Source organism: Myotis daubentonii, chromosome 2 (genome assembly GCF_963259705.1).
Source record: "Myotis daubentonii chromosome 2, mMyoDau2.1, whole genome shotgun sequence".
Taxonomy (NCBI): Eukaryota; Metazoa; Chordata; class Mammalia; order Chiroptera; family Vespertilionidae; genus Myotis; species Myotis daubentonii.
Window position 1 is genome coordinate 21,203,592 of NC_081841.1, and position 23,232 is coordinate 21,226,823.

Genomic DNA, 23,232 nt, shown 5'->3' on the forward strand with positions numbered 1-23,232 from the left:
AACATCATTACATAAAAGGGTATGGTCTTTTTCTTTTTTTTTTTAGTTTTATTCATTTCGAACAGGCTGGATCCAGCCCACGGGCCGTAGTTTGCCCACGGCTACTCTAACCCCAAATATCAAGTTCAGGCTTGAAGACCTGCAGAAGGCCTTCAAACATTGTAAACAGATCTTCCACCCCCACTGAGCTCTTAGTGCTTTAGGATGTTCCAAAGGACTGGCATGGGGGCGAGGGGCACACTGGGGTTTCTCAGGAAGAGCAGAAGCTCAATGCTAAACACAGAGCTGAGTACCCAAGGAAATAGGTGGGAAATAGCTCTGCTAGACTTTCGTCTGAATTATACTCAGCTTGTATCAGACTCCCTGCCTCTGTCCATCTTTCAACACAGACCATATGGGTGCAATTTCTACGTGAGGCACCAAGAGGGTACAATTCACATTAGGAAGTAGTAATGGAACAGCCTCATCACAGTGGGAGGCCACAGTGGCTCAAGGACGGCAGCCACAGGCAGTTCTGACAGGTGGTAGCAGGAAAGATGGAGAAGTGGTGGAGGCAGAGAGAAATGATGCTGAGGAAGCACCGCGGGTGTGGTGTCAGAAAGAGGGCAGAGGAGAGGAAGAAGAAGGTGACTTTGACAGAATCAGAGAAAGTGAAATGGGCCATTTGGAAGAAAGTGTGAAATGAGTTTAGGGTGGTGTCTGCAGAGTATGGGTAGCTGTTCCCCACTCCTCCACCCCAGTTGTCTCTTTAGAAGCCCTTCAGCTGCCTTTTCTTGGCTTTCCTATCTCTGCTTACCCACCTTTGCCCTTAATGCTCCTGTCCTTCTCCCCTCTCCCTACTACTGTCACTCTCTCTTTCCAGCAGCCCCAGGAGGTCAGAGATTTCCTTATATTACAGGGTAGACAACTCCCCACACACACTACCCAGTGTCCCTTCCCTCCAGCCAGTATCTGAGAGATGCCTGAGGTGCAGCCTTCCTCCCTCTGGCCAAGCTGCTAGCCTAGCCCAGGACTGTGGGAGCTCCCCAGCCATCTGATCCGTGAGGAGCAGTGGCCAGCCTCCAGCTCCGTAGTGCATCGTGCCCCGTCTAGACACATTTGAGCTTTCTATGCTCGGGAACCGCCAGGCCCCAGAGCAGGGCTCTGCTCCAAAGGCAATTCTTCCCTTGCAGGTGAGGCTGCTTTGGTGGCCAAAACTGAGTGCATATTGGAACCATTTCCCACTTAGCTGGCGGCCAGTCACCTGAAGTCTCAGGGGCACAGATAGGGCTCGCTAGTAAGGAGCATTTTTATTTTTAATCATATTTTGAAAAAAACAAATGAGTAGTTGGAGAAAACAGGCGACAGAGTGGGTGGCCACTTGAGATGCAGAGAGGAAGATCAAAGCCCACCAGGCATGGAGGAAGCAGCCTTGGTGTGGCCCAGAGAACAGTCTAGGTGGCCTGTGCCTCATGAAAGGCAGCCGGGGCCTGGGAGGTGCTGGGGGAGGGAGCCTTGGTCACAGGCACCCAGTGGCCCTGCTTCCTGACCCAAGCACTTTGGTTAACAGTCTTCAGCTGAAACAAACACCTGTTGTCAAGAGACGTCCAGCCAAGCTCCCAGTTCCCTGGAAAGGCCCTCACAGCTCCGTGTGGGAAGTGAACCTGCCCAAACTATGGCCCCAGGCTGCTTTCTTCTTCCAAGAAGCAGCTGGAATTTCTCCCTCTGGACTCAATCCTTCTGGCTGCTGCCCCCTTTAGAGTCCCAGCCCAGGGCCATCAGCCAGGAACATTCTCTGTGTTTGCAGGCTGATTAATTAGTTCATTAGACGAACCACAGTGATGCTGTGGCAGTGAGTCCATTATTTCAAATAGGCCGAGCGTCCTCTTTTCCAAATAAGCATACTCTATCAAATTTCTTCACAGATCCCTCAGTTCAGCCTCCCATTTTAGGGCAACCAGGATCCTGAAGACCAAAGAGCAGCATTACTTGCCCAAAGCAACATAGAGCCCGGAGTGGCTGGGCCTGAAAGAGAACCCAGTCTCCAGACTCATCCCAGTGCTTTCCCATTTGAAGGTGTTGTCTCCCAATAATCCAGCTTAGAAAGAGGCTGAACTCTAAGAACAAACTGAGTTTCTAGAACCCTCATCCCATTTTATGCTAGTCAGGCTTACTGCATTCTAATATGTTCTTTAAAAGAACTCTTCACCAATGTTCTATGGAAGCTGGGGAAATCCTCAAGGTAACAGGACATCATTGTAGGGGCAGTGCTGAAGGAAGTGATTCCAGGACCCAGTCTCTCCCCACTTCTAATTTGGAGAAGCCATAAAAAGCCCATATTACCTCTCAGGGTAGCCAGCTTATTCCAGGTCTTCCCTTTTTTTGGTCAACACCATGATTACTTGGGCATAACCCAAGGATCTGCTTCAACAAGATCCTTCTTTAGGACAATAATAAGAAGTATAATTCCATTTGTTCCCCCCTCCCCCTACACACACACACACACACACACACACACAAGAGCAGGCAGGGACTGACCATAGTGCTGAAGGACCTCAAGATGGAAGTCATGGTGCATCCATCTACATTATCTGTTGCTCACACAGCCTCCATTTTTCTCCCTGTCCCTGAGCTGCTTCCCTATCCATAAAACACAGCAGGGAAATAATTCAACTTAGAAAAGCAGATTTCTCTGCTTGACCCATGGTCTCCAGAAGCTAATGGGATTCACAGATATATTTCAGGATTTGCATCTCTAGAGTCTTCCCAAGAATTTCCTCCCACGTCTTACCTGATGAGGTCAATAGGTTGAAACTTATAAAACACTCCATAGCGTGCCCATTCTTGATACAGCAGCTAAACAAGAAAAATAGGGAAACAGATTAGAGGAGGTGGAGGGAGCAACTGTTCACCTTTGTCTAACCTAGAAAGTCAAGATTTTACCCCCAAAGCGACCCCAATGGCTTCATTTGGATGACTAGCAAGTCAAAATTGAATTTCAAAGTCCAGCTTCTAGGACAGTTCTCATGAGATATCCACAAGGGAGATGTCCTAAGGCAGAAGGCTATAGAAGCTGACTTCTTCCCCAGAAAATAAAGGTGACCTTTGTCACACTCCAAGGTAATGCTACACCTAGCCATCATCATCTTTCTTTCATTATTCCTTTGTCTTACTTAGTCCAACAAAATGAGCCCTGACATTCTTTTATTCACTCATTTAACAAGTATTAATTGAACGTATACTATATACAAGGCACTGTGCAGACACTGGAACGTATTCTAGAGGATAAGGGAGAAAATAATGCACCAAACATATCAGGCCATCCATCTTGTGATGTTTCCACAGCAACTTTAGCAGAACTGGCATGTGGACAAACTTGTGTATCAGTCCCAAGGGCAAACCACATTTTAGTGTCAAATACTGGCCAGCAAGCCTCACAAGTCATCCACAGGTAAATGAAGTAATTTGGTAACAAAGCATCACTAGCCATCACCTAGTTGGCCATGCTGAACAGATACTAGCACAGAATCAAATTAATTGTTTAGAATTGACAGACTTATAACACAGTTACTACCTTGTTATGTTCTTTATTCTCCTTATACATCATATCTCCTTATACATCACACAAAATTCTCCTGGAATTCTGTCAAGGAAAAGCTGCTCCTACTGGGTACTTTGTATATCCAGTTCAACATACACCCTCCAGGAAGCCATCCTTTCACCTAAGTATCTTTAAAGACATGATATGAAAACTTCAACAAGAATGGGCATTCCTACTTAGTGGCTATAGACTTTTATTGTCAGAAACTCTCCCAACAACCAAAAAAATAGAACCAGAAACTACACAGATCCGGATAGAACAAACTGCACCCATAGTCACTACCCTGTTCAAAGTAGCAAACCAAGACACAAAAAAGGGGTGGCAATGTGAATAATGAGCACAGGAAGATCTGAATTCATGAGCTTGGACTATGCTCATTCTAGGCAGGTGCCACCTACTAATCTTACTGTTACTTTTACATCTTCTTCTCTCCCTCATCGTGGGCATTTCTACTGCCCTGGGCTTTTATTCACTCTCCCCAGTGCAAACTCTGGTCTCACCAGCACCTGGTTGTCACAGTGACATCATTTGTGGCCCAAAGGGAGACCAGCCTGCGTCAGGAAATGCAGGCAAGTCCTCCCTTGAGGGCTGAGGCACATCACTACCTGCCTCAAGGGCTCTGCCCTCTAGAGCAAATTCCTCTCCAAGTCACCTGTCCAGCCAAAACCTGAGCCTGAGAACACTTACCTGTCACCGCCCTGGAGGGAACAACTAAAAATACTCCAAAAAGTCAAGATGGCCCAGTTGGCTCAGGCCCAAACTGAGAGCCAAGCTCACAGACCTTATCCCTTGTTGGATCCCAGACCTGCTATCAGAAACCTCCAGAAAGTCCCTTTATCAGTGTGGTACCCTCTAAGCCAGAGGTCCTCAAACTTTTTAAACAGGGGGCCAGTTCACTGTCCCTCAGACATTCCACACATGTGCACTGCGGGCCTGGGACGAGTCGGCTGCTAAGCAGGACAGGCAGTGGCGGCAAAAACACCCGGCGGGCCGGATAAATGTTTTCGGTGGGCCACAAGTGGCCCGCGGGCCATAGTTTGAGGACCCCTGCTCTAAGCACAGAGCTGTATCCATAGTTTATGGATATAGATGAGGATGAGCCAAGAGAGCTGTTTGAGTTCCATGCAAATAGGCTAGATGGACACAGAGGAGCAGATTATTAGGCAGCCCCTGCAGAAGAGTTAGAGCTACAGAGCAGCAAATCGGGGGCCTGGACACCCATGTGGCTCACCCAAGCCAGTTCATACATCCTTACAGGAGAGGTAGGGAAAGGGTGGAGAATATTGTGGGCAAACTGCGGCTTGGCAAACCACGGCTCGTGAGCCACATGCGGCTCTTTGGCCCCTTGAGTGTGGCTCTTCCACAAAATACCGGCTCTTCCACAAAATACCGACTTCTGCGCATGGGCCACGAAGTTTCAATCGCACTGTACATGCGTGCCCGCACGTGGTATTTTGTGGAAGAGCCACACTCAATGGGCCAAAGAGCCGCATGTGGCTCTCGAGCCGCGGTTTGACGACCACGGCATAGACCCTTCCCTACCTCCACAAACATTTAATCACACATAATTAGAGACCAAGTGGGCCATGCTAAATCCCAGGTTCCAGGGTCCCAGTCAGGGTGAAGGGTGGCATGCTTTGGGGTCTCTGCCCATGGGGATTAGAGTGCCGTGAGGAAAGTTCAAAAGGACAACAACAGTAAATTGAGATAATCCCTTTAAACTTGCATAGTCTTGAATTTCCTAATGAAGCTTTTGGCAAATTCGCTTCCTCTCTTAGAGCTCCAGCATGTCCTCTACACCCATTGGCCAAGCCTGAAGGAAGATCTGCAGCTCCTTCTCAGTGGACAGCGCCTTATTTCAGGGGCCCTGGGTGAAATTCCAGGCATGTCGGTGTGACCCCAAACCTTTAAGGCAGGAAGTAACAGCTCCCCTAGAGGCCACCCCATCTGATTGATCACACCATACAAGTGGCCCACAGGCTCCCTAGGGATTACGTTTGACAGTGGATCAGTTGGTTTAAGTATTTCTTGAGACTATAAAGGAACCCAACTGTTAAAACCATTCACAATGCCAGAGCACAAGATGTTTGAAACTTGTGGCCTCCTCTCAGGCCACAAGCTCCTCAGAGAGCAGCCTGCATCTGCAACAGGCAGAAAGATGCCAGCTGTGGCCAACTGAGAGGCATGCATGGGACAGAGTGGACCTAAATGGGAGAGAATGGAATTCTAAACCCGGACCCAGCAATGACATGTTTGAATTTTTTGGCAAGTCACTTCAACTATCTAGGTCTTTTCCTTTAATAGTACAATGAGAGCTGTGCAGGATTGGAAAATTAATCCTCAAGTGAAACTAAGAAATGAAGTGAAAACAAGAAAAGTAACTTTTTTATCAAAAAGACAGACTGACTCTCTTTATACACCTTTTAGTGAGTCACTTATAACTGTCCACTAGAGAAAACAATAATTACCAAAAGCCGGAAAATCCAGGACCAAGGGTTTAAAATCATTCCAGTGCTGTGCTTTGGGTTCCCTCTGTAAGTGGGTGGGAGCCACCAGGAGCCAGTGGGTTAGACAGCCCTCAGAAGATGCTAATGGTCACCTCAATGGGATGCTTGAGAAAACCAGGCAGGTCTGGCTAATGTGGAGTTAGGTAGTTGCTAGTGGCCAGGGGCTACCCATCCACATCCACACTGCTCCCTCTTCCTGCTGCCCTGCTTTCTAGAAAGGTGGGAAGCCCCTGTGCTCCAGAGGGAGGAGTCTCTTTTTAATTATCCTCCAGGATTAGAGAGAGAGCCCTCCAGGTGCTGGCTGTGGCTGAGTCTATGGAGATTGCACAACTGCTTGAGGCCAGCTGGAATGGAAAGAGTTTGTATTCTCAGGGGCCTCTGGGCTTGCCTGGAATCTGCCTACAGGAATCCTGGGCCTCAGGGAGATCATGGGAATAGGCACAAATTGCAGGGCAGAGTGAAGGAGAACATCCAGCTACTGGCAGGATGGGCATTTTGAGATGCCCTTGCAAGTTATCCTCAAAGAGGCCATCCCACATTGCAACTTCTAACACTTACCCACATCCTCCAGCACCAAATTCAAGGGTTCTCCCTTGCCCTCAACCAAAATCTTCCTGCAGCCCTCTCAATAGACAATAGACCATTACAATGTAATAAAAACAAATAAATGTACTGCACATATTCAAGGGGTTGGCTCTTTCCTCTTTAGATTACCTTTAGGCACTACCATAAACCACTGAAACTATAGGCAGGAACCCAGAACCATGGTCAGATTTCCCCTCACCATGTAAAAGAAACTGTGTCCACCCAGATACAGGGCTCTGGCTAGAATTTTGACACTGAGGTTTTAGTCCTGACTTGACAAATGTTTTTGGACATTGAAACCAGTTTCCTCACCTTGCTGGGTATGTTTCCCAACCCAAATGGACAGAAAAAAGCTTCACTCTCACCCATGGTTTCTCTTTTCCCCCAACACATGTATTTCCCTAACATGACCCTTTGTTTCCCAGAGGAAAACAAAGACACCAGGACTTGCCAGCAAACCAAGGGAAAGCCACGAGAACAAAGCCTATTGTCTTTTAAAGACACTGGTCCACCTTCGCTGAGCATCCTTTTGATGTAAACTTTGGGAATTATGCACCAGAATGCCTCCCATCCTGGCGGATTTCTCCCTGCCTCCCAGATTCTACCCAATCGACCAGTTGGGTTATGCACTAGGAATAATTCTATTGGCCTAAGAAAAACATTTCCTGGGAGGAAAATGTTTTGTTAAAAGGTTTTGTTGTTAATAATAATATATCATTGCAAAGACAAATGTACATATATTTTGGATAGTCTATAATTTGCTTCTCTCTGCCTCTGTACAGATAAGAGAGGGCTGGCTGATTTCTCCCATGAATTGCTGTGTGATCATGATCTGGAATCTATACTAATAAAAGGGTAATATGTTAATTAGACCAGACATCTTCCAGATGTCCTTCCGGACAAAGCCACAGTGACGGAGGCCAAGGCAGAGGAGATTAGGGGTGATCAGGCCGGCAGAAGAGGGCAGTTAGGGGGCAATCAGGCTGGCAGGGGAGGGCAGTTAAGGGGCAATCAGGTCAACAGGGGAGGGCAGTTAGGGGGTGATCAGGTCAGCAGGGAAGCAGTTAGGGGGCAATCAGGCTAGCAGGGGAGCCGTTAGGGGCATCAGGGCAACAGGCAGAGTGGTTAGGGGTAATCAGGCAGGCAGACAAGTGAGCAGTTAGGAGTCAGTGGTCCAGGATTGTGAGAGGGCAGTCGGACATCCCCCGAGGGGTCTCAGATTGGAGAGGGTGCAGGCCAGGCTGAAGGACCCCTGGCCCCCTGTGCATGAATTTCATGCACCAGGCCTCTAGTGTTCCTATAAAGTGCTCTACCTATACAAAATGGGACACCACCCACCCAGCAGGAGGTTTCCTAGGTGGACATCAGTAGTGATCACTCTTTAAAGGGGAGGAATGTGAAATTAGAGAATGGGAGGACAAAAAATGATTGGGGTGAGCGAGGTGAGATGTGGGGCAAAATGCTTCCTCCTTTTCCTTTAAATCTGATCCGGGACTTTTCAGGAAATTAAACACCGAGACTATTAGCATCAGATAGAAAACAGATGAGGTTAAGACATCGAAATACTAGAGCAGATTCCCTGGGCAGGCAGAGAAGGGACATGTGTAAGCAATCACAGCAGTATTTCTGGAAAAGACCTTTTATGTTTTTAATACTTAACACTTCATAACAGGGACTAATAGGCAGGATAAAAAGAAGGCTGCTCTAAATGCAACTTGGGGGATGAATGATTTTCCAGACAACATTGTGGTGGGGGTAACTTCTTGGGCTTCAATTCTTCACCCCTACTGCCCACCCTCCTCTGCTCACCAGAGTTGCTGCAGGCTGGGGAAAACTGTGTGGGAGGATGGCATTGGGGGGGGGGGGCAGCAGTTTGACAGCCAGATGGGGCATTTCATTCATGGGCTAGTTAAGGAGGCTGGGTGATCCTTAGCCTGCCAAGCCATGGCAGGGAAGCAGGCACACCCACATGCCCAGAGTATCGACAAGCAGAAGAAATGGGATCTAAGTGAGTGGCTGGGGAGAGAATTGTCCAGTCAGGAGCTGTGACTGGCATAGGAGAGATCCTTCCAAAGGGAAGTTTTCCCTCCCCTAACTAATTATATTAACAATAACCTCTAATTCCTAGCTGCTGGAATACACAGCGTGAATGAGCATCCCTCTCCCTCAGATTTCTTATCTGAAATTTGGGAATGGCTAATACCCCACTTATCTGCCTAGAGGATAAGAAGGAGAACTTAAAGATGAACCCCAAAAAGATAATGGCATGGAAAATAATAATTTTTTAGCAGGATTCAAGAGTCAGAGGTGTCCCAAGCCCTGTTTCTGTTTACTATGGCAGTGTTGTCACAGGTAAGGTGCAAAGTCTTTCTCTGCATCAGTTTCCCCACCTATAAATTAAGGAATTTGGACTTCCAGTGTTTCTCAGTTAAGGCCTTCTTGTCATCAGGAAATGGGATAATGCTTTTGTGTGAGAGGGTTACCCTAGCTGGCCCATCAGGCACTTCATACCAGCAGAACCCCCATACACACAATTATGCCAATGACCAGAAATGGCCCTCACATTTCCAAGTGGCTAGAGGGCAGGGAGCAGTGGAAGGACTACTGAAAAATATATAAGCAGATAAATCAAACATTTAGGACACTTCTATCTAGTTCCACACCCATCCATGGTCTTCCATGCTCAAGCATTCAGTGCAGCATAAAGCCAGCTTACCTTTCTGTCATTCATGTCATCCCCTGGACTATCATATTCACCCTGTAGGAGGGAAAGAAGTGCTAGATAAAGCCCATGGAACTGTTAGTAATAGAGAAAATACTTTCTTTTTATTTTTTACTATCATCCTATTTTTTTCATTCTCATTTGAGGAAGGTCAAAAACATGATATGGTAAGGAACCAATGTTCCTTCCACTTTCTTAAATCATCAAACTTTGCAATATTTCCTATGGACAACTTCTCAGACAGATACTCCCCTCAGATGCTCCAGAGGTCAGCCTGTGCCTCCTCATAGCAGATGCAATGGCACAGCTTGTGTCTGCAAATGGGCATATCATATGAAACCACCCAGTACCATGTTCTGCTCACCCCTGCCCATAACTGAATAAACCTAACCTCATATATGCCCATCATAAAGATGTCAGTAAGAAGAAGACTGTCATCTGGGAAATTCCTTCAGGCATTCAGGGATCCCCACCTCGGCAAGGCTCTGTGACAGGTGCTAAAGAAGTCACCAACCAAATGAATAGTGCAGCCGTGGGGGCATTTCATTCATGGGCCAGTTAAGTTCTTCATGAGTCAACTTGAAGAATGTCATTGCATTGTATTATGGGATGTTTATAACATTACTTCCAGTCAAGTAAAGGTTTGATTACAATCTGTTTTCTTTACTTAACCCAACAATAGTATAAATAATTTTGAGATATTTCCTTCAAAAATGTTAAAATAAAATAAAAATATGACACTTCATATATATTTGCATATTAAGGACGAGGAATTTCACATCCACACAAAACTATCATATACAAATATCACTTTCAATTATTTAAGGACCTGATGGTCTAGGTTGTGTATTATCCAAGCCATAGGCTTTCCTTCCACCGCCATCCACCCACTTCCAACATCTCCTCCCTTTGACCACTTGCAGGCCATCTCTGCCTTCTCACACTTTCCCCAAAAACAAAGGCAGGGAGTGTAGGGAAAGCTCAAATAAAACCAGTTCATTGTGCCTTTGGGGAAATAACTGGACAGACAACTGGCAAAAATCAAACTGGGGCTTATGGTCAGTCATGAGCTGCCCAGAATCAGCCAAAGTATTTTAATGTCATGATTCATTCCTGCCTCGCCTCGCATATATCCGCCCACTGTGTTGCCTGTGGTTTTCAAGTTTTTTAGGCCTGCAGGGAGTGTGCCGACAGAGATGGTACTTACATCATGAAGAGGGTAGGCTGCCTCATAGATATTGTTTGCTATCAGAAAGTTAATACCTATGGAAGAAAGGAAGATGAAAATAATAACTCTAGGGCAGGAGTTTCTTTTGACACATATTAAGACCTAACCCACCTCTCAGCTGAGAATCACTGTACCCTCCTCTGTGGCCTCCCAATCTATATGCGTTTTTATCAAGCTTTAGTTCTTAGTGTAAGAGCAATATTTTTTCATTTCCCAAATACAAAGTTATGTTTTGATATCAGACAGGCTCTCTCAAACTTCACATGCTTCCTGTCCTCATGTATTCAGATCTCTCCAGTCCAATAACTCTCAGTAACTCTCCTCCACCGCCCCCTCCATGCCCACCAACGTCAGTTGAGAATATCTATGTTCAATGATAGCATAGGGATGACTATATAAATTACTGTAATTATGATCAATAAAAATATGTCCCATAGCACTTTATCTGAACTCACTCTGTTCCTGCACAGACTGGTGGTTATTCCTGTTCATGGCTGATCTGTGGATCATGAGCTGCCTCAGGTAGGGGCATGCAGGGCAGTAGTTCTCAAAGTATGATCAGGGGAACCCTGGGAGTCCCCATGACATTTTCAGTGGGTTCATAAGGTCAAAACTATTTTTTATAATAGTACTAAGGTATTATTTTCTTTTTCATCCCTATTCTCTCATGAGTATTCAGTGCAGTTTTGTGACATGTGATGACATCATCCCATGACAGCTGATGGAATGTATGTTTGCATGTTCAAGTGCTTTAAAAGTTTTTCAGTTTTAACTTTTAATGCAATAAATATTAATCAATATAACCCACCTAAACAAAAGCCCTTTGGGCACTCTCAATGATTTAAAGTATAAAGGGTCTCTGAGACCAAAAAGTTTGAAAAGCCACACAAGGCATTCATTTATTAATCTCAACGCCACCAGCCAATAGCAAGCCTGTGAAATATATGTTCAGTGAATCAATGGCCTCTGTCCCTTTAGCTCTAATATGCTCAGAACAGAAAACCTTGTGCTCAGCATTGAGGCATGGTTATTGTTTCGTTCATGATTTTATTCAGCAGCTATGAAGTGGTCTACATGTTCTGCCTGACTCAGATGGGAGGGATTATTCTCACCAATTCCAGCACCAAGGATCCTGCCATGCTGGGAGGCACACTTAATCATGGGGCGTGTGGGAATCTCTGCTACACAGTGATTTCCCTCGTCTCAAATGCACTTTCTGCCCTGAATCATTCTTCCCAAAGAGATTATAGATAGGAGTGAGATGAGGAGAAAATTGGTTTTGGAGGGAAACACATATGTTATCTCAACTCTTAAGTAATCTGCATTTTCAGGGCTCTGAATAAAGGACAGATTTGGATAACAAATCTAAACAACAGTTACTCATTAAAATTCATGATTTTTCACCTCCCATTTCTACCCAATGCCCCACCTACAAGCCCAGAAATCGCAAGGCTCTTAAACAATCCTCTCTCCTCTGTCAGCCTCCCCTTCCTCAAATCTTGTGCCTATTCGCTCAGTTCTAGGATACTGGATGCCAGAAAGACCAGCCATGGGCCCAATGGGAACAGAGGCCACAGGGGGCACTCAGCAGAAGTGGCCATTTTCCAATGAGTTGAGAGCTGTGTTTGGTGCAGCGGGATTACCAAAGGACCAGTCCTTTACTGATTTTGAGTTTCCTCCTTGGCATGAACATAAAACATCAGAAATAACTCTGGGGAGTAGGGGGATCAGAGGGTGGGTAAAGGGAGTTGGGGGAGGGGTGCCCCAAGGCTCAATGAGCTGCAGATTTGTCCTACTTGCAAGACTACAATTTCACTCTGAGCATCATTAATCACTTCAAGAGCCATAACCACAGCAATGTGAAGCCACCCTACAATAATCAAGGGGAGGAGTCCCACATCAGGAGGGGGTGGGGTAGTTCAAAGCTACACAAGGGCTGTCAACATGGATAGAGGCTGAAGCATCACAGGCGGGTAGGTCTTCAACTAGACCACACCCTACGCACTACCCCACCCAATCTCTCCTCCCCTCTCCCTGTCTACCCCCTGCCCCACACCCCATGGTTGCCATGGCAGCAGTATACACCCTGAAGACAGTCTCAAAACTGCATGGGGAAAGTTAAACAGGTGTTGAACTCTTCTGCTAATTCTCAGCTTTGCTGAGCACAGTAGCTGAGTGTCTGAGAGAATTAGGCTGACAACCTGAACTCCTGGGTCCTACTGCCAGATCCTCAGAAAGATTTCAAATCATTGGAGGTCTAAAGCTGTGCACCCCACCCCCATCTCAAATAAAGTTTCCTTTCCAATACATGCCTAAAGCAGGCAGCTTGCTTCACTTGTGGAATTTTGTGTGTGCAAAATTTTTTTCTATCCCTCAAAGGTCTACAAGGTACCTGAAATCAGAGAGCACTCCCCTTTCACCTTTGCCTCTTATTTATAGCACCGAGTTCCCTGCTGGGAACACAGAAAGAATAATGGTTGTTACAAATAATCACCCTATGGCTAAACTTATCTCAGTGACTTTCCATTTATCACAGGCACCCACCTTCCTCACTGTTTCAGTTTTCTTTGGCAATCTATGCTGATGAAGAAACTTTAAACTCCAATTCATTAGTCCACTTCCTAAGAGAGGAAGCCCAACAAATGTTTCTTTGCCTTGGAGCCAATATGATTCATGTGATCCTAACCCAGATAACTAGAGCCCCCACATGCAGTCATGGAATGTGTCTCTGTCTCCCATGGCTATAGACCTCCTCTTTTTCAGATGGTGTCCTATGGGCAATCCCAATCACTGGCTGCTGAGCAGAGGGAGGGAATAGGACATAAAAGAAAGAGGAATGGGGGGCAGAGGCAAATTGCAAAGTCACTGTGCATCCACAACTTCACCCAAGAATGGGAATTGTTTTGGCCTCTTGGGTCACCCACAGACTTCAGAAACCAAGATTCTACCCCCAAACAAGCATGAAAATTGGTCTGAAAGAAGAAGAAAATAATCAAACATTTTTTTAAAAAAGAGTCTCTGCTTTGAAAATTGAAATTCTCATTTTTTTTCCTTTCTTCTCAGCAAAAAGGGGTTAATTGGTTCCATCCGTGTGGCCATAATGGCACAGCTTTCTTCTTCAGGATCACGTCTATAGTCCTTCCTCTCTGTTCTAGACCCAGGGAGAGAGATGCCCGACCTCTTTTCCCATTACTCCCAGACATGGGGCCTGGGAGAGGGAGAAGCATGGAGGGTGTTCCCTCTACCCACAGAGAAGAGCAGTATCTTGGCTCCAAGTACAGCTCACTAGGGACACCCTCCCTAATCTCTAAGTTCCATCAAATCACCAGGTACTTCATATCTATTGCTGTTAGAACTGTAACTCCCAAAGGACAAGGTTTGTGCTTCCTCTTTGCTCAGCACTAACCACAGCTCTGCACAGCCTGATCCAGCCAGATAGGTCCTCTGCATCTATGGGGTCAGGACCAAGTGACAGAGCAGAGCGGGCTCGGGCCCAAGACTGGTACCTGAAAACACACACTCATAACACAAACCTGAGGCCTAGCATTTAGCTTCCGAAACATCTCTGGTTTCCTGGACACAAAGGATCAATCAAAACACAGTTTATGGTCTGCCTCCCAGAGAGAGTCTTATTAAATCTGCAAGTGTCTCTGGGTGACAGGGACTAAGCTCTAGTCCTTCCAGGCCAAACTCAAAGGAAACTGCTCCATCAGGACAGGTTCTTAGAGGAACGGTGCTGAACTCCTGAAAACCCATTTGGTTTTGATCCCCCCAGAACAGGGCCCAATCCACCGGGCATGCTGCTTTCATCCCTGCACTCCAGCCGGATGTAAATCTAAACCAGAGCCCCCAGACGGTGCACTAAGCAGAGACTATATTTACCCATCACCAAATTGTCTTGACATGTGTTTAATTACTTAAATGCCTTTAATCCAAAGTCTTTTCTTCTAACAAAATATAAACCAGTTCAGCTGCATGAATGATAAACCAGATGTTTACAGCACACAACATGGTCTGGCTTCAGTCAAAATAATTAAGACATCGTCTCCTGAGTGGGGAGGGGAGATGCCCAAAGCATATTCGTGTAAATGCTCTGACACCAAAGTGTCTATGAAAATGTAGCTCTATCAATCTGCAATTCTCTGTCCATGAAAAGGCAACAATGACTTCCACATGAAGGAACAGGAAAGGTGTCCATCCTCTGACGTGATCACGGGGGTTTGGGTTTCTTTCCATGGTCAAGTGTACTTTAAAGGCTTTCCATGATGGGGTAAACTCCCAGACTCTGAAAGCTGGCCTTATGTAATGATTAAGGAGGCATCATGGGGTTGGGCCACGTCTGTGATGGCTCACATGCTACTGCCACCATGCAAAACCAAAACTCACAAATATATTTAATCTCTGAACATCATATGTGCATTGGCCCATAATCCTTCCCTTCCAGGGGTAAATAAGAGAGAGAGATTCCCTATCCACACCTTTGTAAATGGCCTCTCTATTACTATTCCCAACCTAAATTTTCCTGATTTGAGTGTGTCATTTGTTTCTGATTCTCTGGAGTGGCTCCCATCATGCCGTTTTATTATTTGCTTTCTTTGTATGTATCTCTCTTGCTAGACAACCACGTGGTTTATTTCCTCTTGTCCTCAAATGTTAATTCAAAAGTAAGCCCACCCCATAAAGGCAGGGATTGGTGTCTGATGTGTTTGTTTGATTCCCTACTCTATTCCCCTAGTTCTAGAATCTGAATGACACATAGTAGGCACTCAATAAAAAATTTTTTGAATGAATAAATGAATCTAACATTGGGCAGACCTCAGCTTCCACCTTTCTGGGAAACCTTTCCCAATAACTTTATCCATTTATTAATTGATTAAAGAGCTATGAAGACAAGCTAAGGAACCTAAGTTCTAAATCTGGCTCTGAATCACTAACCAAGGTAATCCCTCTATGGTGAAATGAGTTAACATCTGTTGAACCTATTTTGCATGGTAGTGTACAGGAAACAATGAGAGTAAAAGTGTTTTGAAAGCATACAGCTATACATGTGCAAAGGGTCCTTATTATTTGGTCCTTATATATTGGTTACAGTTATACCTTATTTGTACAGACACCTCTTATCTGGTTATCTCAGCTCCCACAACAGAGAACTCAGAAAAAAAAAAAGTATCTAGAGCTCATAAAACCTGTTCCCTAATGTTATGTTAATGTACTTTAACCACAGCAGAATCCTTCAGACCCTCCTTCACTCTCTCTTTACCTAAAATTCTAACCAGCTTGTTTTTCTGTCTCCCAAACAGAAAAGCAAAACTGAAATAACAAAACTCAGAAAGGAAGCTAACCTGAGTCAAAAATTCAAGAAATCAAAGAGTGTGGTTCAAGCAACCCTTGAAGAAACATTAAAAAATAAAAAAGAAGTATGTTCTTAGTAATGCTCCTGAATCATCCAGAAAGGGTTACTATGCATTTATACAGGGAATATATGCTGACCTATCCTATATAATAAAAGCCTAATATGCAAACTGACCGAATGTCAGAACAATCAGTCGCTATGACATCTACTGACCACTAGGGGGTAGATGCTCAATGCAGGAGCTGCCCCCAGCCCACAGGCCCAGGCCAGCCAAGGTGGGTGCCAGCAGGAGCCCCCCATCACTCCACCAGTTGCCCCACAGATCAGACCTGATTGCTGGCCAGACCTAGGGAACCTACCCTGCACAAATTTTGTGCACTGGGCCTCTAGTTATACATAAGAAAAGAGAGACTAGTATGAAAGATTTAGAAATTTGTCTATACAAAAAGATGTTGCTGAGAACATCAAGAACTAAACCACTAACCATATTCCCCTTTCACTTTGGCTCAAGGTCAAATTTGCAGCCCAACTGCAGAAACTAGAGGGCCTTATGGTTTAAATATTTGTAGTCTATTTTTTTCTCCTAGTTTTGACATTCCATTTTAATTTGTGCTTTTCCTGTTTCTTATTGTTTAATTTATTATTTATATTATGCTGTTTTATTGTTTTTCTTGTAAGCCACCTCAGAAATTTTATGGAACAGAACAGGAAAATAAATAATTCAATACATACAACTTGTATACAGCTTAATGCTTTGCAAAAGCAGTCATTCAAAATAATGCATTTTCCACAAAGAAAAGAAGTAACAATACTAAAAAAAGAGAGAGTATTTTTGAATTATGATTACCTTTAGTACTTTTTTCCATCTTCTAATTCTAATCTGTATTATCTTTCCCATCTTTTCATTTCCACTGTAATCTTGTATAGTAGAAAGGGAATAAGGCTTTGTACATTAGTCACAGAAATAATGATCTCATAAAAGTTAATGCCAAGGGTGAAGGATCAACAAAATACCTTGGACAACAGTTCTAAGTACTGTCCTGTCCTCCTTTTTTTCTTCTTTGTATGAAGTAATCATCCTTTGGAGGGTCTAAGTCAATTCTATGCCATTTGTGCTTCTCTACCCAACCAGAGAGAAGATCAATAAAACAAAATTCACCCCATGGCTCAAAGGCCCATATTATCTTGAGGCCTCACCCTCTTATCATATTTTTCTTCCTAACCTTCTAAGTAAGATTGTTTAAGTTGACCAAGAAGCTTAGAAAAGACTTGATTATCCTAAGCAGAAGTCAAACAAGGTGAAAACTGGCCTCCAGGGTTCTCCATTGCTGGGAAGCAGAGAAGTTCAGTCATATGTCCCTTGTTACAAAGCTAATAAATCACCAGTAGCTACTGTGCAACTACCAGACTTTACTTATTTGAGGGAAAGGGAGTTAGGATTTAATGTATGAATTTGGGGCAGGGCAACAAATATCAAGTCCATAACAATATGTAACTATTAAGGAGTTTGCATTTTATCTAAGAGAAATGTGGATCTATTTTACTATTTCAAGCAGGCCAGTGATATAATGAAATCTGCCTTTTAAAAACAGGCTACATTTTATAGAATGGGTTAAAATACACAAAACTGGGGATAAGAAGATGTTTTAGTGGTTGGAAAAGTAATTCAGGTAAAAAATAATACAGCTCATATAGACCAGGATAATGGTTGTGAAGAGAAAAATTGTACCAATTGTAGAGATGTTTGAGAGGTCAGTCAACTCAACAGCACTTAGTTATAATTTCTGGCTTGAGAAATTGAGAGCTAATGTTTATTGAAATTTTGGGTTACATGGGTGGGAACTGTGTTGTCCCCCAAAGGGAAATCTATATGGTCCTTTTGGTTCACACTGTAGTTCAGATTCTTTCAGGACAACTTCATGAAGATATTGAATGTATAGTTGGATATTTAGTTCTGAGAATCTAGATAGAAAATAATTCATAACTAAATTTTCATAATGCCCATGCTTAAAGCACAGAAATCATAATAGGTTTTTAAAATTTACAGTATAGTGAGTTGCTTATTTAAGACTTACTACAAAATATATTAAATTACACTAAGGAAGAGACTTTATAATATCTGTTAATCTCTGCTTTTCTTCATTTTTCATCATTTTATAAGTGAAGGAAAACTGAGGTTAATGGACACAATATAGTCTGCCACAATCTAACAGAATTTAGTGGTGATAGAACTTAAACTCACTTCTTCATGTTTCTCTCCCAAGGTTCTAGCAAAAGTGCATTGGTGCCTTAGGATCTCAGGTTCATCATATGTCAAAAGGAGGTAGGCTATCCCTTCCAATTCAAGAGTCTATAAGTTGGCGGCTAGATAACTATTATTTCTATAAGTAACCGACTTTAAAGACCCAAACTAACTCCACTTGCAATTCATAGAATCCCAAAGGTAGGAAAAATAGGGGTGGAGCAAGGACACCCAAGTTCCAGACCCAATTCTGACAGTAACTCAGTATATGACTCAGTGAACATTTATCCTCTTTGTACCTATTTGTAATTGGAGATGAGAATTACTGAGATGCCTGCTTTCTCTCGGGCTATAAAACTAATACTAGAAAATTTACATTGATATTTAGGCACAGATGTGGAAGTAATTTCTTCCTCCTCTATGTTCCCTTTGCACTCTGAACATGTCTCTATTATTGTACCTGCCAGATTATCTCATAACTGTCAGTTTATATGTCTGTCTGCATGGCTAAACTAAGAGCCTCTCGAGGGTAGAAATTAGTAAAATTCACATTGGCGTCTCTTAGTTTCTATAAGATCATTTGACACATAGCAGGTGCTCAAGAAATGTTTTCTGAATGTTAAAAAAAAGAAAAGAAATTTTTGAAAATTACTCAACAACAACAAAATCCTTAAGATGTTTGGCTTTGAGACATAAAAAACAAACAACAACAAACACAACCAAGACCTCAGATCCTCAAAGGAAAAAATTCAGTGTTAAAGCAGAGGGTCTCTAATGACCTTTCAGCACTCTGGAGACTGTTTCTCAAAATAAACTTTAGTTCTTAGGGACTTCCCAGTTCATGAGACAAACTAACAGTTTCTTATTTAATCTTTACAAAAACCCTTCAAATAGATATTATTATCCCCACTGGACATAAAAGGAACCTGAGTTGCAGAGAAGTTAAGTCACTTATATATGGACAGGGGAAGTCAGGAACTCGACAGCTACTGCTATGAAACTAGCAGGATAGTTATGTTTAATTAATTCATTAAACCACATTAACGGAGCAGAATGTACAAGGCAGACAGCTAAGTGCATTGGAGCATGAAAGATGATTCAGACACATCTTAAGGAATATCTTCCATGTCTAAGCCATGGACACAGGTAACCTGCAAGAAAGAGATTCAGTTTTATAGGAGTGCTGAAAAAAGGGGGGTATTAAAGAGAACTCGTTAGACAATGATGTTTGGTCTGGGGGTGGGCAGGAATAAGACTGGGGGAAGGACATTCATGCAAAGAGAACAACATGAGCAAAAGGAGAGAGGGTAATAGTCACATTAACAGGAAGAAAAGCACTGGTGAGAGAGGGCAAAGGAGAGAGAGGGAATGAGATAGAAATAGAATATTAGATATATTGATTTTAAGGTTCTGGTGAACATCTCAGTAGAGGTATCAATCAAGCAGTTGGAAATGCGGGGCTGGAACTGAAACAGGAAACGATAGATAATATACTGTTACAAATCATTTTTACAGAGAGAGAGGAGAGAGAGAGAGAGAGAGAGAGAGAGAGAGAGAGAGAGAGAGGCCAAAGAAACATGGAGACAACATCCAAAATGTGGGAGGAGAGGAACCAAAGAAAGGGTGGCCCAGTAGTAGAAGCAGAACAGCAGGTAGTAGATCAGCAGCCCCTTCCTGGATATCAACTCTCAGAAGATGGAGGTTCTGTAAAGAAGGCTTGGAAAGATGTAGGAAGTTAAGGAAGATGAAGACTAAGAAAAAGGCCATGAAATGTGGGAAGTAAGAAGTCACCTATGATATCCAAGGGAGCAGTTTTGGTCAAATTAGGGAGGGTGTAAAAGGATAAAAGGGAAATTAATGGGGTTGAGGAGTGAACTGGTCAAGCAGCGAGGATAAATTCAAAACTTTGATGGAGGCTATGAGAAAATACAAAATACTTCCTAAGATCTCTTGACTCCTCTGGTTGTCTTTATAACCAATTGGCTGCTCAAAATGAGGGCTTCAGTTCATTCCATGGAATTGAACTGGACTAATTAATTATACGCCCACTCACATCCTTTCCTTATAAGCACCATGCTCCAGACAAATAACATTACACAGAAGATTTGATTTTTAAAACTTGGAGTGTGATTTGGAATTTTGTAGCAAGATGAGCACATCAAAGCAAACAGAGTCATACATAAGTGCCCCTTGAGAGGGTCTGCACTATCCTGGATGTGCTATCACTGTACAAAGCCTGCTCTGATTCCCTCTTCAGTGCTGTTCCCTTGGTACTGAGGCAGCTATGAGGCCCATGATAACCTCTCCAATAATAGCTATTACTGCTGTCATCACTATTATAATTCTTCAACTTCACTGCCTACATTATGCACTAGACTTGCCTCTAAATAACTTTGGACTCTTTTCAATTTGAAGCCGCCTCAAAAACCAAAGACATGTCACCACAGAGTATATTCTGAAAGAAATTCTCTCAAAGGTTTCAAACACCATTCAGATGATGGTAGCACCTTTGGAAAGAGAGTTCAACCTGCAGTGATTTCTGGGGGAAGCACGCGTGCTTGTGCGTAAGCTCACATTTTTACCCTGGCTATTGTGTGTTTCTATGTAATCCATCAGCATCTGGACTGCTCGCATTATACTACAAGTTCCCAAGTGCTGAGGTTCCTGCTTCAAAGACCAATACCCTCAAATTTAAAAAACAAACCACAAGGCAAACAGATTTAGCCAAATTGGTGACAAGAATGCCAAACTTAGAAGAGGCACACTCAGACTAATGTGTGGCCTTACACAAGTCATTCACCCTCTCTGGGGGTAAGTTTTGTCACTCATAAAGTGAGGGGTTGGGCTGAAGGGCTACTAAGATGCCTTTATTCTGGAATGAAGATCTGGGAGAGGTTATAGCAGTCTGGGGAGCAGCCCCAGCCCTCCTAGAAATGGGGTGCCCCCTCCCCTGCTCCTGGAGGGCAAGGCGGGGTTTCCCAGCCTAAGTGAAAGCAGCCTCCTCCCCTCTGTGTGGGGCATTTGTTTGTCTTATTCTTTGCTGCCCACCAAGTGAGCTGTTGAAAGGACAGCTATGGCCCCCTCAGCACCCCATCAGCATTATGTCTATGGGTGGGGCAAGGGGTCCTTACCCATTGTGTTGTTGGCTCGGGAACAGGCTGTGCGCTTCAGGATCTCATGCACCTAAAACGGATGAGAGCAGGGCTGTGAGGGCCTTGACCGCGTGCGTCACCACATGTGGGGGGCGGGCGGGGACCGGGCGGCTAGACCTGTTTCCAGGGAGGGGGAAGCCAAGCATGTGCCAAGCTCATGGACTGCTTGTCAAACCCACTCAAACTTGAGTGCTTTGAGGAAACAAAGAATCAACACACACACACATACACACACACACACACACACACACACACACACACACCCTTCGCCCCACCCTGAAAATTTTTTAAGAAAGGAAAGGCTATAAGTTCAGTTACAGGAGGCAAGGAAAAGACATCAGGGAGACTGGACCCATAGCGCCCTCTGGAGGGGTCTGGAGGAGGCGCCTGGTGGTGCACAGGATGCCCTGTCTGCCTTGGGGAAGAAAGACCAGGAGGAGGATGTCCTTCCTCTCCACCAGCCCTGATTAGTGCTATGCTGGGGGTCAGCACAGCACAGGGAGGCAGACAAATCCGGTTCTAATCCTGGTTCCTAGCAGAGGGGTCCTGAGCAGCTCCGTGAGGGTTCATTGCCTCCTCTGTAGTAGAGCTATGTCACAGCGTTTTGTAAACTCGAAAAGGGCCACCTATGTGTTGACCATTAGTACTATTATTCCTGTTTTTCTCCTGAGTCCTCAGCTTGCCTTCCCAACCAAAGCATATCAGACACTTTCTCAAAACTCCATGCCTCTGAGCACATCCTGGACATCCAGCGGGCTGCCTGCTCAGTGATTACTGCATGTCTAAATGGACCAACAAACCCTGGACTAGGGACTTGCAGGGGAGTCTCTCTCATGGGAGATAGGGGTGCTGAGTGTACCCCCAGCAGGGAAAACAGGGACACAGATGGCCAGGGTAAACCTGCTGGCCAATCACTACCCTTCAGTGTGTTCCAAGCCTGTGCCAGGCTATGAAAAGATGCCCAGCAAGGAAGTTTGCTCTGGGATAAATAGCTGGGCTGCTCAGATGCCCACAAAAAAGAAGCACAGAGAAGACATTTATAGATGTGGGTGAGGTCCCCAGGGCAGAGTAGACCCCAAGACAAAAATCAGGGCTCTTTCTTTTCTCACAGTGTAGGGTGGACTGGCAAAAGGGCAGGATGGGAAGGAAGAAGTTTCTAGAAGAGATGAATGGAAAATGTGTTATTCCATCACCATTCACACTCCCACATTCCAGCCACAGACCTAGCGGGAGCAGTAAATAAATAACTTCTAGCAGAATGGAGCCCAGGAATGTTTAATTCATTTAAAATACAGTACAGCAATTCAACAGCAATAATAATTAAGAATAGCATTTATATGGCATTGTATTATTTTACAAGCACTTTGCAATTATCGGGTAATCTCCACAACACCCTGTAATTCCCTCAAAGACTTGAGATCCAAGCCTCAGGGAGATTTAAGTGGCTTCTAAGAGCATCAACCAAAAAAATGGGAAGTTTATGGTTTTTTCCATAAAAAGATGAAAGAAATCATATGCTTATTTTTTACTTTTTTAAAGAATGGTTTCTTGATTTTTAGAGAGAAAGGAAGAGAAAAGGGAGAAACATCAATGTGAGAAGGGATCAAGCCCATTTCCCAAGCATGTGCCCTGATCAGGAATCGAACCAGCAACCATTTGGTGCAGGGGATGCCCAACCAACTGGGCCACACCAGCCAGGGCACATATGTCCATTTTAAACCTTCCTAAGACACTAGGGTAAGGGACCTGAAGTATTTTCTTGCCCATCCTGCAAAGAGTCATGGCCATGTTTTCAGCATGCCTTGGAAATGTGCTGAAGCTTCCTCTGATCACCTCTTTTTTTATCCTTATCACCCTATTGAC

The 23,232-nt window shown here is 44.2% G+C and overlaps 1 protein-coding gene across 1 annotated transcript in view; it reads right to left on the reverse strand.

The window, feature by feature from the left end:
* The window catches only part of ANO2 (anoctamin 2), a 310,151-nt gene that overhangs the window by 187,210 nt on the left and 99,709 nt on the right, over positions 1-23,232 (reverse strand). Inside the window, exons 7-10 of the mRNA XM_059681978.1 lie at positions 21,349-21,400; positions 10,602-10,657; positions 9,389-9,430; positions 2,771-2,835 (exon numbers count right to left, since the gene is read on the reverse strand). Coding sequence (XP_059537961.1) covers positions 2,771-2,835; positions 9,389-9,430; positions 10,602-10,657; positions 21,349-21,400 — 215 coding nt within the window. The remainder of the gene's footprint in view (positions 1-2,770; positions 2,836-9,388; positions 9,431-10,601; positions 10,658-21,348; positions 21,401-23,232) is intronic.